Here is a 14,450-nt window from a genome sequence, read left to right as displayed (position 1 = left end):
AAGTCTTACAATGTCTCTGAAGATACATTTACTTAATTAAATGTATTCCTACCACTTTCCATAAAGAATTTAAGGTACCTCTAAAGATAAGGCTCCTGTAAATTTACAAGAAGGTACACAGAATAACAAGTAAGACATCAGAGGTTCGCAAAAATAACTACAGAGAAACCAGAATGTCCAGAGGACATAATTGGGATACAAACATTTATTTAGTTCTGACTACTCTGCACACAGATCTTTCTAGTATAGCAGAAAGGGTGAGAGGAACACTTTTCCTACAAAAAAGTAAAAATCTTATCATAAAAGTTTCCAAACGTAATTTATTATTACTCATTGGGAAAAAGCTCTAACATACTGAAACTTTAAAAACTTATCTTGAGTCAGGGCACTTAAAAAAAAAACATTAAAAGAAAGCCATTTCACCTGAAGTTCTGATGAATACTAAAACAGCAATGACCCAGGGATATCAAAATAAAAGACCGCACAAGTGCTGCCAATAAGAGGTTAAAAGATTAACATCAACAGAAATTTTGAACATGGTATATAATGTTTTAGCATGATGCCAATGAGAGACAAAGACAAGCCTTGGCAGAAAATCTGAAGTAGCAGTAAAGTATACTTGTGGATCTGGGCTGAGAGGTAGGGGTAGGAGCTCCCAGCATGCTGGAGAAGAGACTACATTAATTTCAGGTATACAAAATAAAAATACACTGCTCACACACAACACTGCTGCCACAGTGGGGCTCTGGAAGTGTGCACGACATAACCCCACTCTCTCCTCCTGCATGTCTTCTATGGTACACTTTACTCTCAACTTTTACTCTCATGTGCTTAAATTAAACTGTGCCTAATTAAGTTTTAGTGCTTAAACCACTTAAAGCAAATTGTTACTACTGATGAAGACTAATAAACACAAAAAATTAAACATGTTCTAAAAGCATCTCAAAAATTAAAAAAAAACTGACTCATACTGCATATAAAAGGTAGTCTAACTATAAATATCCCAGTGAAAAAGGAACATAAATGACTTGTTAAATTAACCTACATTCTAACTCTGAAAACAACTAAGAATGAGGAGAATTAGTTTTAAAGAATTCCTCTTAAAACTATGTGTTCTTTAAAAATGATGTCACTTGTTATAGTTCATGTGGTCCTGCATTATAAATCATATGGGGTCCTAATTATGGGTTCAATTTTCTAACAATCCACTTAGCTTCAATAAGAACTCATAAGCTGTTTAAAATTTTATAATTTTTAAACTTATAAGCTGTTTTAAACTTCATAGTTTTTCCAATACATTTCAGATTAGTAATAAGTATATAGTTTATTTCTCATGTAATACATTATCATTAGAAGCCTATCCCTAATAATTAAGAAATTCTTGCAAATAGGTTTATTTATAATTTTCTCCAAGTTTTTGGAAACTAAGCATAAAATACCTAAAACTTTAAAAGTAATGTTTTTATTTGTGGATATCACAAATCAAGTGACAGTTCCTTAATATTTAAGAAGGAATTATAATTGTATGAAGAGAACGAAATTTAAACAATTCCTGGATGTCTGATATTTTAAAATTATGGTTAACTTTTAGGTGTAATGGTCCTGTGGTTATGTTAAATACAGTATTTCTCTTTCAGTTACACATACTGAAACGATGAAATGATATGATACATGAGATTTGCTCCAAAATGACCTGGGGGAGAAAAGGGATATACGTGGAACAAGACTGGCCATAAGTTGGTCACGGTGGATGATAAGCACATGAAGGACCCATTATACTAAACACTCTATTGTTTAAGTTTGAAATGTTTAAAAAAATAAAAAGACGGTTTATATATAATGTTTTTCCATGTTGTAATAAGCATAGGCAGAAGAACTATAAGCACATTCTTAGATTAAAATTTATCTTGTGTTATACAGCTGTCAATCATGAGAAAGACAAATACAGATTTTATGGATATCTAAAAATCTATTAGAATTACTACCAGAAATTGCATTTGTATAGTACACTAAAATGCACATTACAGAAAATTAAATACCCCAATTTGGTGACTGGTTTAACTAAATCAAGATTAAAATTTCAACTATTACTTACTGAATTCAAAACAATCTAATTTGTACTATTTATTGTAAAACTGGCTTGGAAGAAAACATACCTGTGGACTGTGAAGATCTGTGGTCAGCATGATAATTGAATAAGCCAGAACATAAGCAGTATCTGCACTAGCAAAAAGGGTTTGTCTGGAAAAATAAATGTATCATGTTATAAACTTTTACTGTTTATAGTTATCATTTAAATAACTCACCTCAAACCCTGTATCACTTCTAATTTTCCCTTTCAGGATTTATGTTCTATCTCACATTAAATTTTTCATGGAACTGTCTCATCACTTCCAGATGGTAGATCATCTAAGTTCCCTGGGGCCGGGGATCATCAAATCACTCGATGCTCCCCAGAAGAGGGTCTTGGATATAGTTGGCAACCAGTAAGTACTTTAATTTGAATCCTGCTTACCCTTGGTTGCATTCTAGGTATCTTGCAGCAAATTTTTCCATCAATCGATCAATTTTCTGAGCTTCCCCTGGAAGACGGAACCCTTCCAGAAACATACGAAGGGCTGAGACGAAATCCTTTCCTGAGAAGTCATGTTGGTCCACGTATGCATACATGACTTCCTTGTTAAATTTATCATTCTCTCCCAGGAACTCACCCACTTGAGTCTAAAGAACAAAAGACAGAAATTGATATCCTAAATAGAAGGTTACATTTCCCACAGCCAATTTTTTACAATGCAGAAAAATCCATGAGATCCACAGGGTTAATTAACTACCTCAAATGTGAAGATGAAAGTTAAACATACTAAATGTGTTTATTTAAAAAAAAAGAGAGATATTCTTTTGAGTATAGAAAATTAAAAGGCAAAATTAAGAATATGTAGCTTATTTTTACATACTTAGGAGGGCATTATAAAGATGCCATAATATGTATTAACTTAAAAAAAGAATTTTATAGGAAAAGTTGGAATGAAATAACATGGTGTTCTCACAGAGTCTAATCTTTCCTCTTGATGTAAGAACTGGGCGATGTCTTCAGGTGTAGTCCCAAGCATCCCTTGTTCTTGGAGGTACTGTATTCCTCTCTTTGGTTTCTTAGTAAATCTAGATGATGTTAAAGTTAAAAGGAACATTAGAAACAGGAAACTATTTGTATTCCCTGAGAAGATCTAAAACTACTGTAAATTAACTTTCTAGCACTTAGAAAACAGGAGTTTACTTGAAATAATCAATGCATAAAGGTACAGAAAATAATACATTATGCAAAGTTTTCATTATTTTTTTCTTCTTAGAAAAGAATTCCAAATGGAAGGTGATCTTTATCAATCATGTGGATCATTTCACAGATTACGTGCAATAATAATGCCATGTAGTAGATGAACTCTGAGGAAGGATATGAGTACTCAACATCTCATACGTTTAATATATAGATTCTCCTTAGTGCTCAAGTAACCTTGGCTCATTCTCCTCACATCCACTGATTCATTCTAAGTTTCCTGCTTTTACAACACAGAACGTGAATTTTGGTGACTATTTCAACCACAACCTGACAGCACTATTTCCTCGATAAATAAAATATTTACATACCCAATGTTTTCAAAATAAAGTTCACACGATTAGCCCGACACAAAATCTCTCTCAATATAGCTAGCTCATTTCTCTCTCATCTACTCCCACATATCCCTTTCTCATTCCCTAAACATAAAGCATTTGTAGTGTCTATTTCCTCTATGTGCCTTTTGCCTGCTCCACTCATAGGGAATTCTCCCTCATGCTTGAAGATCCAATTTTAACGTCACCTCTTTGTTTCGAAAGCATTTACTTTCTACCTTTATTGTTCCAATAATTAGTTTGGTACCTCATCACTGTCAACTGGGTATTACAAGCATTCTTAACTGGTCTCCCTGCCTCCTGTTTTGCTCACATTCCAATCCACCCTTCAGGCTGCTGGCAAAGTCATCTTTCAAAACAGAAATCTAACGCTGCTGTTTCTCTGCTTAAAATCCTTCAACAGTATGCCAATGCCAAGAACAAGACAAAACCTCCTTTACATGGAGAATGAGCCCCCTGTAATCTGGATCCAACTCGATGCTCTCATCTCACCTCCTGCTACTACCTGTCCACCCCCGCCCTTGCCACGCTGAACAATCATAGTCCTCAAATGTTCTCCCTTTCCTCCGTGCTGCTACACATGCCATACTCTTTGTCTGCAGTGTCCTTCCCTGCTCTGTCCTCCTAATGATTCCCCTGTCAAGTCCTAATTAAACCACTGTCACGTACATAAATTAAAATCAAGCATTTTTCCCTGAGATAAACACAATCTCTGCTCTCTAGAAGCTCTCATTCTCATGTAAGAAAAATTTTAAAAAATGGCTATTAATGAGGCAAAAGAAGTAACAATAGCAAAGATAATGTATCAGCTGTAAAGAATCCCAGTTCTCTTTCAATGTAAAGATTAGCCTGAAGTGCTCAACAACCAGGTCAGCTGTAACCTGAGGGATGATGTTGACCTTTTCCGACCCTCCTGACTTCAAGCAGTTGAAGTTTAGACCCTATAGACTGCCCAAGTCCCTTCATGAATATGCACACATCCTCAGTTTAAAACTTCCCCAATTTTCCTTTTCAGGGAGATACTGCTTTGGGAAAGATCCTTAGCGTCCTCCTCACTTGCTGTAATAAATTCTTCCTTCTTCCCTGCCCCTCAAAAATTATAATAGTAAAATTATTAAAAAATTTTTTTATTAATTTTATTTATTTATTATTTTGGGGGGGTACACCAAGTTCAATCATGTTTTTATACACATATCCCCGTATTCCCTCCCTCCCTTGACTCCCCCCCACCCTCTCTTGAGTCCCCCCCACCCTCCCCGTCCCAGTCCTCTAAGGCATCTTCCATCCTCGAGTTATAATAGTAAAATTATTTTAAAATTTTTATAAATTAAAAAAATACATAATAGTAAAAATGCAACAAAAAGCATCCACATGGTGAGTAGACAGCACAGCAGAAATGATCATGATCTATCTCCTGGGAAGGTGACTGTGGAACTGAGCATTTAGGAATGATTACATCTTTTATAAACAGTAAGAAAAAACATCCCAGACAGAGAGGAAGAGGTCATACTAACACATGAAAGCATAAAACAGCATGGTATTATAATAAATAGCTCTGCACTGTTGGAAAAATGAGGTGAGATAAAGAAGTGGCAGATACTGTAGCTTAGAGTCCAGCAGATTTAAATCACAAAGGGTATTATATGCTATTACAAGACGCTGTGGCTTTATTCTCTAAGACAAAGAGAGGGGAGAAACAGAAGCAGACTTTCTTTCAAGAAAGATTATTCTAGCTAAGTATAAGAAAAAACTAGAGAATAAATAAGACCAAAGAAAGGCAAGTCAATGAAAAGACTATACTAGTCAAGGCACAAAATGGTGACGATCTGACTTGAAAGGACAACTGTGGGAGATAAAGAGAATAAATTGCAGAGATATTCAGGAAGCAGAATTAACTGGATTTAGTGACAAATAAGATTCAATGAGGAAATCTAAGGGATTCTAGCTCATAAACTTAGTGGCGTGCTGGGGTTACTAGCCTGAATGGGAAGTACAGAAACAACAGGGTTTTGTTTATCTTTGTTTTGGGTTGTATTGGGGGAGTTGATTACGGAGACTGATAAATTTGGTATGGACATGCTGAGAAGCTATGCAATGTCCAGGGGAAATGTCCAACAGGCAATTACTGATGAGTCTGGAGTTCAGTAGAGTTTTGATGTTAAAAGTAACTCTTAGGAGTTGTGAGATGTTAACACATAGTAGCTGAAGTCATGAGAAAGAACATAATCATCTAGAAATTACAAAGTAAGGAAAGGGTTGAGGGACAGACCCTGTAAATGTTAAGATGTGTGCCCAGGATAAAGAGCCCATAACAAGACAGAGATGGCGTGGGCAAAAGGCAGGAGGGACAGGACAGAGTGGTGTCATGAAAGGAACAGTCGTGGAAGAGTATCCTGGGAGCATAACATTCTCACAAAAGTGTGAAGCAGAAAGAAAGCTGACCACTCAGGAAGCAGTGGAGGCAGGGAGGATATCCACTCTGGGGCCCTGTGAGGACTCCCCCTCACTCCTAAGTACTTCAAATTGAGGGGCCCTACCTTGGCAGCACTCTACACAACACTCCATTATGGACTTCACAAAGCACTATTAAAAGATATATTTTGGCCATACTTAGACTGTAATCTTAAATATAAGAACAAGCACCTTCATGGTTCTTGGCACACAGTCCCAAATATGTGTTTGCTGAGTGACCAGCAGAATTTCAAAAATGAGTATCTGTTTGCACATACTGGACCTTGAAACCCCATAAACAAGGGCTGCTTCACTCACCAGCTTTCCCCAGCTCTGTGCATAATGTCTGGAACAGATGGGACTTTGATAAAATATTGACTAAACAGCTAATAAATGAAGTATTGGTGGCTATTTTTGAGATCTTATAATTTTATGACAATATGTGTACACTTCATAAACTTTTTTCTTTTACATTAACAGTGAAAAAGGGCACTTGAACATTCACCAAAAGCTACTACTTAAGATTCAGGAAGAAGTGCTTTACAGCAGAAGTTGAATTCTTTTTTTTTAACAGTTTAGATTCTCGGATCTAGATTCATGAAGAAAGGCCAGCAAGTTCAGTTTTCCTCACAGCATCTCTTTGAAAGAAGAGATGGGTGATAAGAGGAAGGAAAGTAGCACAGTACCATTGAGACAGGAAACAGCCCAGGAGCAGGCTGATAGCACACAGCTTACGAGGAGAACTGATTTCACAAGATCAGGGTCTGGTAGAGTATCCAAGTTTGAAAAGGAGATTATCACCTTATCGATATATAAAAATGCAATCAATAACAATGAATCAATAGCAAGAGAAGCACATTTGTAAAGGAAGAGGAGAAAATATAAAGCCTATAAAGGAGCAACACTAGCAGAAGTTCCACACTTTGAATTTTTTGAGTTATCATCTGCTTAGGGGAGCATAATGGAAGATTTCACAACTGAGTTAAATGAGCAATGCAAAACTGCACAGATGATGTTTGTCAACAGCACAAAAAATATGGTACAAAATTAATGCACGTTACGAAGGTCTATTTGGGCTAGGCTGCAATGAACAAGGGGAGCTAAGGAGGCACTAGAAGTCTTGGATCCAGGAGAGCTGTGCTCCATATTATTCTCTGAAGGGTGGTAATAAGAAGGGACTTAAAATAGTCTGAAAAAGTAAGGAGACCCAGGATTAAGGGTGGCACAGCACTGGCAGAGGGATAGTCAATAACGATGAAGCTCCTTAAACTCAGACACTCACAAATCTATCCCTTGTTCTATTATCTCTTTTTGCTGCTTCAGGACTTCAAACTGCTCTGGGTTATCAGTGCCAGACATCTGCGTGCTGTAGCTGCCTATTCCTGATGACGATGTTGACTCCAGGGAATTTAAGCTTCCGTATCTGTTTATTGTCTCAGGGTGTTTTATTTCACTCATCTCTTGCTCTGAGGGTTTTTCCTGACCTGTAAGTAGAAAAACTGATTCAGTAAACTATTCTGTCAAAGGGGAAAAAATGTCTCAAATAAGGCAAGATATTTCAACGTTGCTTAGATATCTATTTAATACAAATAATGCATTAGGTGCCAAAACAGATAACACTACTTTGATACTAAAACACACTGCAATTAGTACATGTACAATCTGCACCAGTAGGAGTTCTTTTAGCAACTGCAGTGCTGAGTATCCACTGGGTTTCTGCTCTCAGTTCCTGTCTCACAGGGAATAGTTTTCCCTCAAAGGACTAAGATAACACCAGGACAGCCCTGCAGCTATGAGTTTTTCTTTGAGTAAAGGTAAATGTCAAACAGAAATGAACAATTCAATCTTCTTAAAACACTTTTGGCTTTTATATGTTTCTTCTGTAATTATCCTTTAACAAAGTTGCATAAACATGATTCACTTTAATATGATATTCAAAATACTTCCGGAAAGATTTAGAAAGAAAAAAGTTATCCAAAGTTGGGAAATTCATGATCTTAAGCTGGTAATTTAACTCACAGAGAACAGTTCTTCATCAGCTAAATGAATAAAGATGCCACGAAACTGGCTTAATGGCATCTGCAACTATCCTTCCAAGTATCATTTACTTAAATGACAAAGCATTCTACTCAAATGTCACCTTACCAAGCGTCGTCTGCGAGTTGGGGTTCACGTACTGATCCTTACTCCACTCAACCATACACTTCAAAATTGATACTAAGCATTCTAAACCTTTTTTCCTCAGGCTCAGTTCCTACAAAATAATTCATAAAAAGAATAAAAACAACAACAAAATCTTTTAAGGAAAACACACAGCTCTTCCCTGGCAAAGTTCAAATTTGAAAATGTTTTTAAAGTTCTTACCTGAACGTTACTCATACCAAGTTCTTGACTGCCGCGTCCTTGAGCAATTTTTGATAGATCATTTACTAGTCTTTCAAATATGTTTGCTGCATTTAAGTCACAATCATAGTTTACATAAATATCCACTACACTCTGAGCGTCTGTAACAATACAATATGTTAATTTTAACAAAAGGCATCTAGTATATGAATATATTTGGCTTTGTAAATATCTCATACTAAGAAAGAGATAACAAAGAAGGATAATTTCAAATACCTGCACAAATCCTTGTCAATGTCTGAATAACCATCCATTTGTGGTCAAATGAGCTGGTAGAAGTCTCCAAAATGTATAGGAAAATTTCTTTAAAGAACACCTATGATTAGGGAAAAACCTCTAATTAAAATATTGTTTATAATTCATCTATGTGAGCACTTTAAATATCCTAAAGCTGCAGAGCAAAGACCAGGACCCAGGGTCCTGGAGTTCAACTCCTTTTGAGTTCCATTTCTCAAATGTCAGGACTTAAATAACTTGGGGTGGTCATTTACACTGGCCCTTGCGGTAAAGAACTGTACTTAGCATCATTGTATTTTGCTATCACATAGCAACTACAAAAGAAATCTACAAAAATCTGGAGTTCTTCTGGGAAATTTTCTTAAACATATTTATAAAACTAATAAAGCTTGTATATTTCATTTTTTTAATCCCCCACAGAGCATAAACTATATTCTGTTCATCAGTTGTATTTTTTGGACATTATGGTACTGGGCAACCCCAAGTGTTCCTAGATTGTAAAGTAACTGGTGGTGTACTCTACACAATAAAAAGGATCTAATTCTCATATACTGTTATATTTTTTAAATTCATCACACAAATGGAAATCTCTTCTACCTGAAAACTAAAAACTATTTCTCACTATTCTTTACACCAAATGATATAAAACACAAAAGATTCAGTCAACCTTATTTAAAAAATTTTCAATTTAAGAGCTAAGAATGTTCAGATTCACATTTATTTTGCAAAAACGAATATAACTTAAGAGGAGATCATTTATGGAACACATGTATTATGAAGCTAAAAATTCATATCTGTAATTTAAGACTACTAACACCTTCTTCTCCAGAAACAGAGTGAAATACTCTTGTAATGTGCTTTTCTTTCACAAAATTCAACACATTTCTCCAACTTGCCAGTATTTGGCAAGTAATATGTCAGTATTTCCTGTAAGACTGTAAGCTCTAAGAGGGTAGAGAGACAAAGTCCCTCTTGCTAAGCACTGTGTCTCCACTGCATGTCAAATACAGTACACATTCAATACATATTTATGGCCACAATTCTCAAACACTGCACCAAGGCACCCTAGAATGCTGCAGCAAATTCAGAGGGATGCTATGAGAATTTCTAAGGGAAAATTCAGAGGGAAATACATCTGCTGGATACCTCAAAAAATTGGTCACAGTTTCAACATCAATTAGACCACACGACATTCCTTTCAATAACATCATTATTTTCACAAACCTGGGGTTTAGTGGTTGCTATAAGAAGCAGGTACTACATGAAAATCAATGAAGGAAATGAGGGTGGCAATGTCCAACTGATTTCAAGGTCTGAGAAGTTAAGCAATGTACTATAAGGCTCATATATTCCAGTAGTCAGTAACTGCTGACTATTTAAAAATGAAATAAAATCATTTTTTCTTTCAATTTCTATGTGTTTCCTCCCAACCTGCCCCCAAATGCAGACATCATTGTTAAGAAAAACACAAGCTGTTTGGGCCTAACTGCTTGATAAACAGAACTGTTAGGTATTTCCTCAGGACTAAGTACATCATGAAAAGATTAGAAACTCTAATGGTGCCACGGATCAAGAGAGTCTGAAGCTCTCTGATTCACAGGATAAATAAACACAGATTTGGAAAAAGAGGGGGGGAAAACCCTTTAACTACCGTCTACGGGTTATCAAATTGCACTAATAAGCAAAAGCCTCTTATAGTAATTCAAGACTCCATGCCTATCAACGGGGGCTCTAAAAAACCCCAAATTCTAAAGATTTATAGAGCACCTATCATGTAAAACATGTAAAATAGTCCTATCCTAAGCACTTTGTCTTCACATAATAGATACTCTTGAAAAACTGTGTACAAACTGTATTTTCTGAAATAGATATACAAGTTAACACCCAAGGAAAGAGTCACATCACAAAAACTCTAAAGTGAACATTCTCATAAAATAAATCTTTGCATAACAATCACCTCAATTTTGGTTTGTAAATTTAGGTTTTTATATGTTGGGTTTCCTCCAACTGGAACACAGCTCATCATGCATTTGAGTATGTTCTGTATTTTCAAAAGCATATCTAGGGACTTTCCTGGTGGTGCAGTGGGTTAAGAATCTGCCTGCCAATGCAGGGGACACGGGTTCGATCCCTGGTCCGAAAGATCTCACATGCTGTGGACCAACTAAGCCCGTGCACCACAACTACTGAGCCTACAAGCCACAACTACTGAGCCCACACACCGCAACTACTGAAGCCTGTGTGCCTAGAGCCCATGCTCTGCAACAAGAGAAGCCACTGCAATGAGAAGCCCGCACACTGCAAGGAAGAGTAGCTGCCACTCTCCACAACTAGAGAAAGTCCATGCGCAGCAATGAAGACCCAACACGGCCATAAATAAATAAATAAATAAATAAATAAAGTTCTATAAAAAAAGCTATTATCATTAAAAAAAAAAGCATATCTATATTTATCTTGTTTTATCCTCATAATCTCCCCATAAGAGACAACAGAGGGTGAAATAAGCCTGACCTCTTTAAAAAACCAGAATATTACTACAATGATTTTAATGAGAATCTACCATCTATGAACAGACAGGAAATTTCTTAGAAGTATTTCCCTTTAAATTCATTCTTACAAAATTTTTGTATATCCAATTTACTTTACAGAAATAATAATCACAACTTAAATGCTTTTTATGATATCTGGTTCCATAAGAATTTATACTTCACACAGTCATCTAAGTAGTAATTAAAGAAGTAGTCTGAAAGAAGTAACTGAATGCACAACGTCTTCCAAAATTCTCTAATATCAATTTAAATGCCTCTTCATCGAATGAAACACTTTTGGCTTGTTACAGAGGCCAAAGTTCCACAAGTTTTTATTTTAGTCTCTTTTATTTGTAGTTTCTGAAGAGAATGAGAAAAAACTATCTAAAAATAGTAACTTTCTAGTTTTGCCTTGCATTATTTTAACACACATATGGCAAACTTCTAAAACTTGACAATATATATGCACCAGAAATTGTTTCCTGTCCAAAAATATGACCCAAATTTTAAAAATTTTCACTTAAAATACCAAGGCCTTATTCTGTCTCATTTCCATAATAATGTTCTACATGAATTTTAATAGATAGTGTAGAACCTTTATAATAAAGGATAATATCAAAACTCTGGGAAAATAATAGTTATCCTTCCTGTGAGCTAATGAATTATTAGTCTTGAGTTGGGATTAAATATAAAAATTAAAATTTAACCTGCATATCATATCAAACATAATATGAAGGCAAAAGTTGACTAGCATCAAAGTATTTCTAAAATATACCATGTCCCAAACAAAACAATATTTTAACAAAGGACAAGTTGGAAAAAAAATCCATTAAATCAGTAAAACAAAGTGCTGTTTTTAAATACTGAATTATTTGAAGGTAAAAACAAAAGATCATGAATTAGTACACTTGCACAATACATGCACACATGGTTGGGAGCTTCCCTAATTTCATTTTGCTAAGTCTCTGGAAATATTTTAAAATATATAACTGTTACTAAAATTCCAAAGATGTTGAGAGAAAACTTCAGGAATATAACAGATATATTGGGAAAAAAAATACGAAAGTTAAAATTTCAAGTGTCCTAAAATATAACCCATAAAACATAATTCTTCTTGATCACCTCTTTAAAGTACCAAACACTTAAATGGCTTAAAATCATGTAGACAAAGTATTTATTTAGAGCTTTCTTTTAAGATAACCAAGTTCTCTATCACGTACCATATATACAATGGCAAAGTTATTGTGAGGACCCGGTTAACTTAAGACAATTAAAATCATTCATGGAACTACTATAAATTCCTTGAAGGCAGGAGCTATGTCTTAATTTGATATTGCATTCTTAGCGCTTACCCTAATGCTTAGTAGTACTTTGTAGGTCCAAGTTAATGACAACACACAAATATTATTTCACATTCTAAAAATCTTTCCAGTGTATTAAAATATGATTTAACATGAAACAAATGAAATATCCAACAATGCCTAAATGCAGAACATACCTCTATCTGCATCTTCAGATGTGTCTTGAAGTTTGACAACAAAGTAAGAAATATGGAAAGGGAAAGCTCAAAAACCTCTGGAACAGATGAAACTCCGTTTTTTGAGAGTGCAACACACAGATATTGCTTAATAGCATTAATAAACATCTCATTTGTCCTGAAAATAGGTCCCGCATTCTGCAGAATGGACAGGAGTAACTGCAATGAAAGAATCTTGGAGCGTAACTCATGAGACCTAAAATATAAAAAAGAAGATACAGTATATGGACAAGATTAGCATTATGGTAATAAGAGGTTGTTCCAAAGATATTTCCTGTGCCACATAATTTCACAAACCTTTACATGGAAAGAAACAGAAAACTCTACAACATAAAAAAAGGAAGTACGGTGCATGAATAAGCTTAGCCACTAATAATGGGTAGTTCCACTCATGTTCTCTTATACCACATAATTTCACAAGCTTTTTAAATGGGAAAACAATCATTCACACATATTTAACATCAACCTACTGTTCCTCTGAACAAGAAAAAAAATTTAAAGATTTATGCCTTGTTCCTTTCTTTCACAAGTACATTTCACTTTTTGGAAATCAACGTGAACTTCTCAGATTAAAGGCCATATTTAGTATAAATAGGTTCCAATGTACTTTTTTCCTAGTTATGCTACTCAAAAGTCCTAAACACTAATAAAAAGTTTTGGTACATTACCAAATTAAAGCATTGCTTCAAACTTACTTTTTCAGGAACCATTTAAAACACTTAAAAAAAAAATACATACAAAGAGACTTTTAGAATACTTGTCCCTCTTAGTAGCTTACCCATTTATTCTAAATATGTATTTTTATATAATGAAAAGCTGAAAAACACATTTAAGCTTAAATTAAGACTTTTATTTTGCTGATCAATATATTGTGCCATACTTCTGATCACTATCTAGAATTTTAATGATCAGATTTCACAAATACAACTTTTCTCCCATTGAAACAGGCTTTTTAAGCCCAAGAGACCAAGGAGATCGATCCCAGGCAACTTTTCAAATGCAGTACACATTTAAATGCTCCAGCAGTTGGTTCTTTTCTTTATTTATTCCAAATTGTACCCAGTCACATTTATATCATATAGTAAGCTTAACTGCTCCTGATTTCTACTCTATAAATTTTATGTTTGTAAGTGTCAAGTGACTCAAGGACCTAAAACAAAAAGTATTTAATTTTATGTAAATAGGAATCACAAAAAATACTGCCATCTTTGAAATAAAACTGGAACCAATAATATTAATACACAGTCATTTCCAAAATGCCTATGTTTCTGAATCTAAGAATACGTATGTGCAGCAAATACAGTATTACAAAACAAACAGAGAAACAAAAACCTTAGATAAATCAAGCTAGAAATAGTGAGAGGTGAGACTTTGAGTAATAGCTGCAAGAAAATACAGAGTGGGCCAGGTATTCCACCTTCATGTTGAGGACTTCCAAGGCTCATCCACTACTGCTACTTCCTGGTCTAGCTCACATTTATCACCCTTTTTGCTCAATTCCAATAGTAACTAAAACGTGCAGCTTATCATTCTCTAACACATGAGTTTTCTTATGTTTTATCTTTGTATCCCCAGCATCTAACAAAATGCCTTGTTAGTATGTGCTCAAAATAATTAATGGATTTACT

At 35.0% G+C, this 14,450-nt stretch overlaps 1 protein-coding gene across 3 annotated transcripts in view; it reads right to left on the bottom strand.

Annotated features, from left to right (window-relative positions):
- Nucleotides 1-14,450, bottom strand: part of ARFGEF1 (ADP ribosylation factor guanine nucleotide exchange factor 1) — a 126,729-nt gene that overhangs the window by 41,357 nt on the left and 70,922 nt on the right. For all 3 annotated transcript variants that reach the window (XR_009053699.1, XM_057734705.1, XM_057734706.1), the window contains exons 10-17: nucleotides 12,784-13,018; nucleotides 8,737-8,836; nucleotides 8,482-8,621; nucleotides 8,263-8,371; nucleotides 7,400-7,601; nucleotides 3,048-3,159; nucleotides 2,516-2,721; nucleotides 2,157-2,241 (exon numbers count right to left, since the gene is read on the bottom strand). Coding sequence is in view for 2 of the 3 variants with exons in the window: in XM_057734705.1 (XP_057590688.1) it covers nucleotides 2,157-2,241; nucleotides 2,516-2,721; nucleotides 3,048-3,159; nucleotides 7,400-7,601; nucleotides 8,263-8,371; nucleotides 8,482-8,621; nucleotides 8,737-8,836; nucleotides 12,784-13,018 (1,189 nt within the window). In the remaining variant the exon portion in view is untranslated. The remainder of the gene's footprint in view (nucleotides 1-2,156; nucleotides 2,242-2,515; nucleotides 2,722-3,047; nucleotides 3,160-7,399; nucleotides 7,602-8,262; nucleotides 8,372-8,481; nucleotides 8,622-8,736; nucleotides 8,837-12,783; nucleotides 13,019-14,450) is intronic.

The sequence above is a fragment of the Hippopotamus amphibius genome, chromosome 5 (assembly GCF_030028045.1).
Source record: "Hippopotamus amphibius kiboko isolate mHipAmp2 chromosome 5, mHipAmp2.hap2, whole genome shotgun sequence".
NCBI classification, from domain to species: Eukaryota; Metazoa; Chordata; class Mammalia; order Artiodactyla; family Hippopotamidae; genus Hippopotamus; species Hippopotamus amphibius.
The sequence above is the reverse complement of the archived record's forward strand: the minus strand, read 5'-3'. Positions and strand labels throughout refer to the sequence as shown.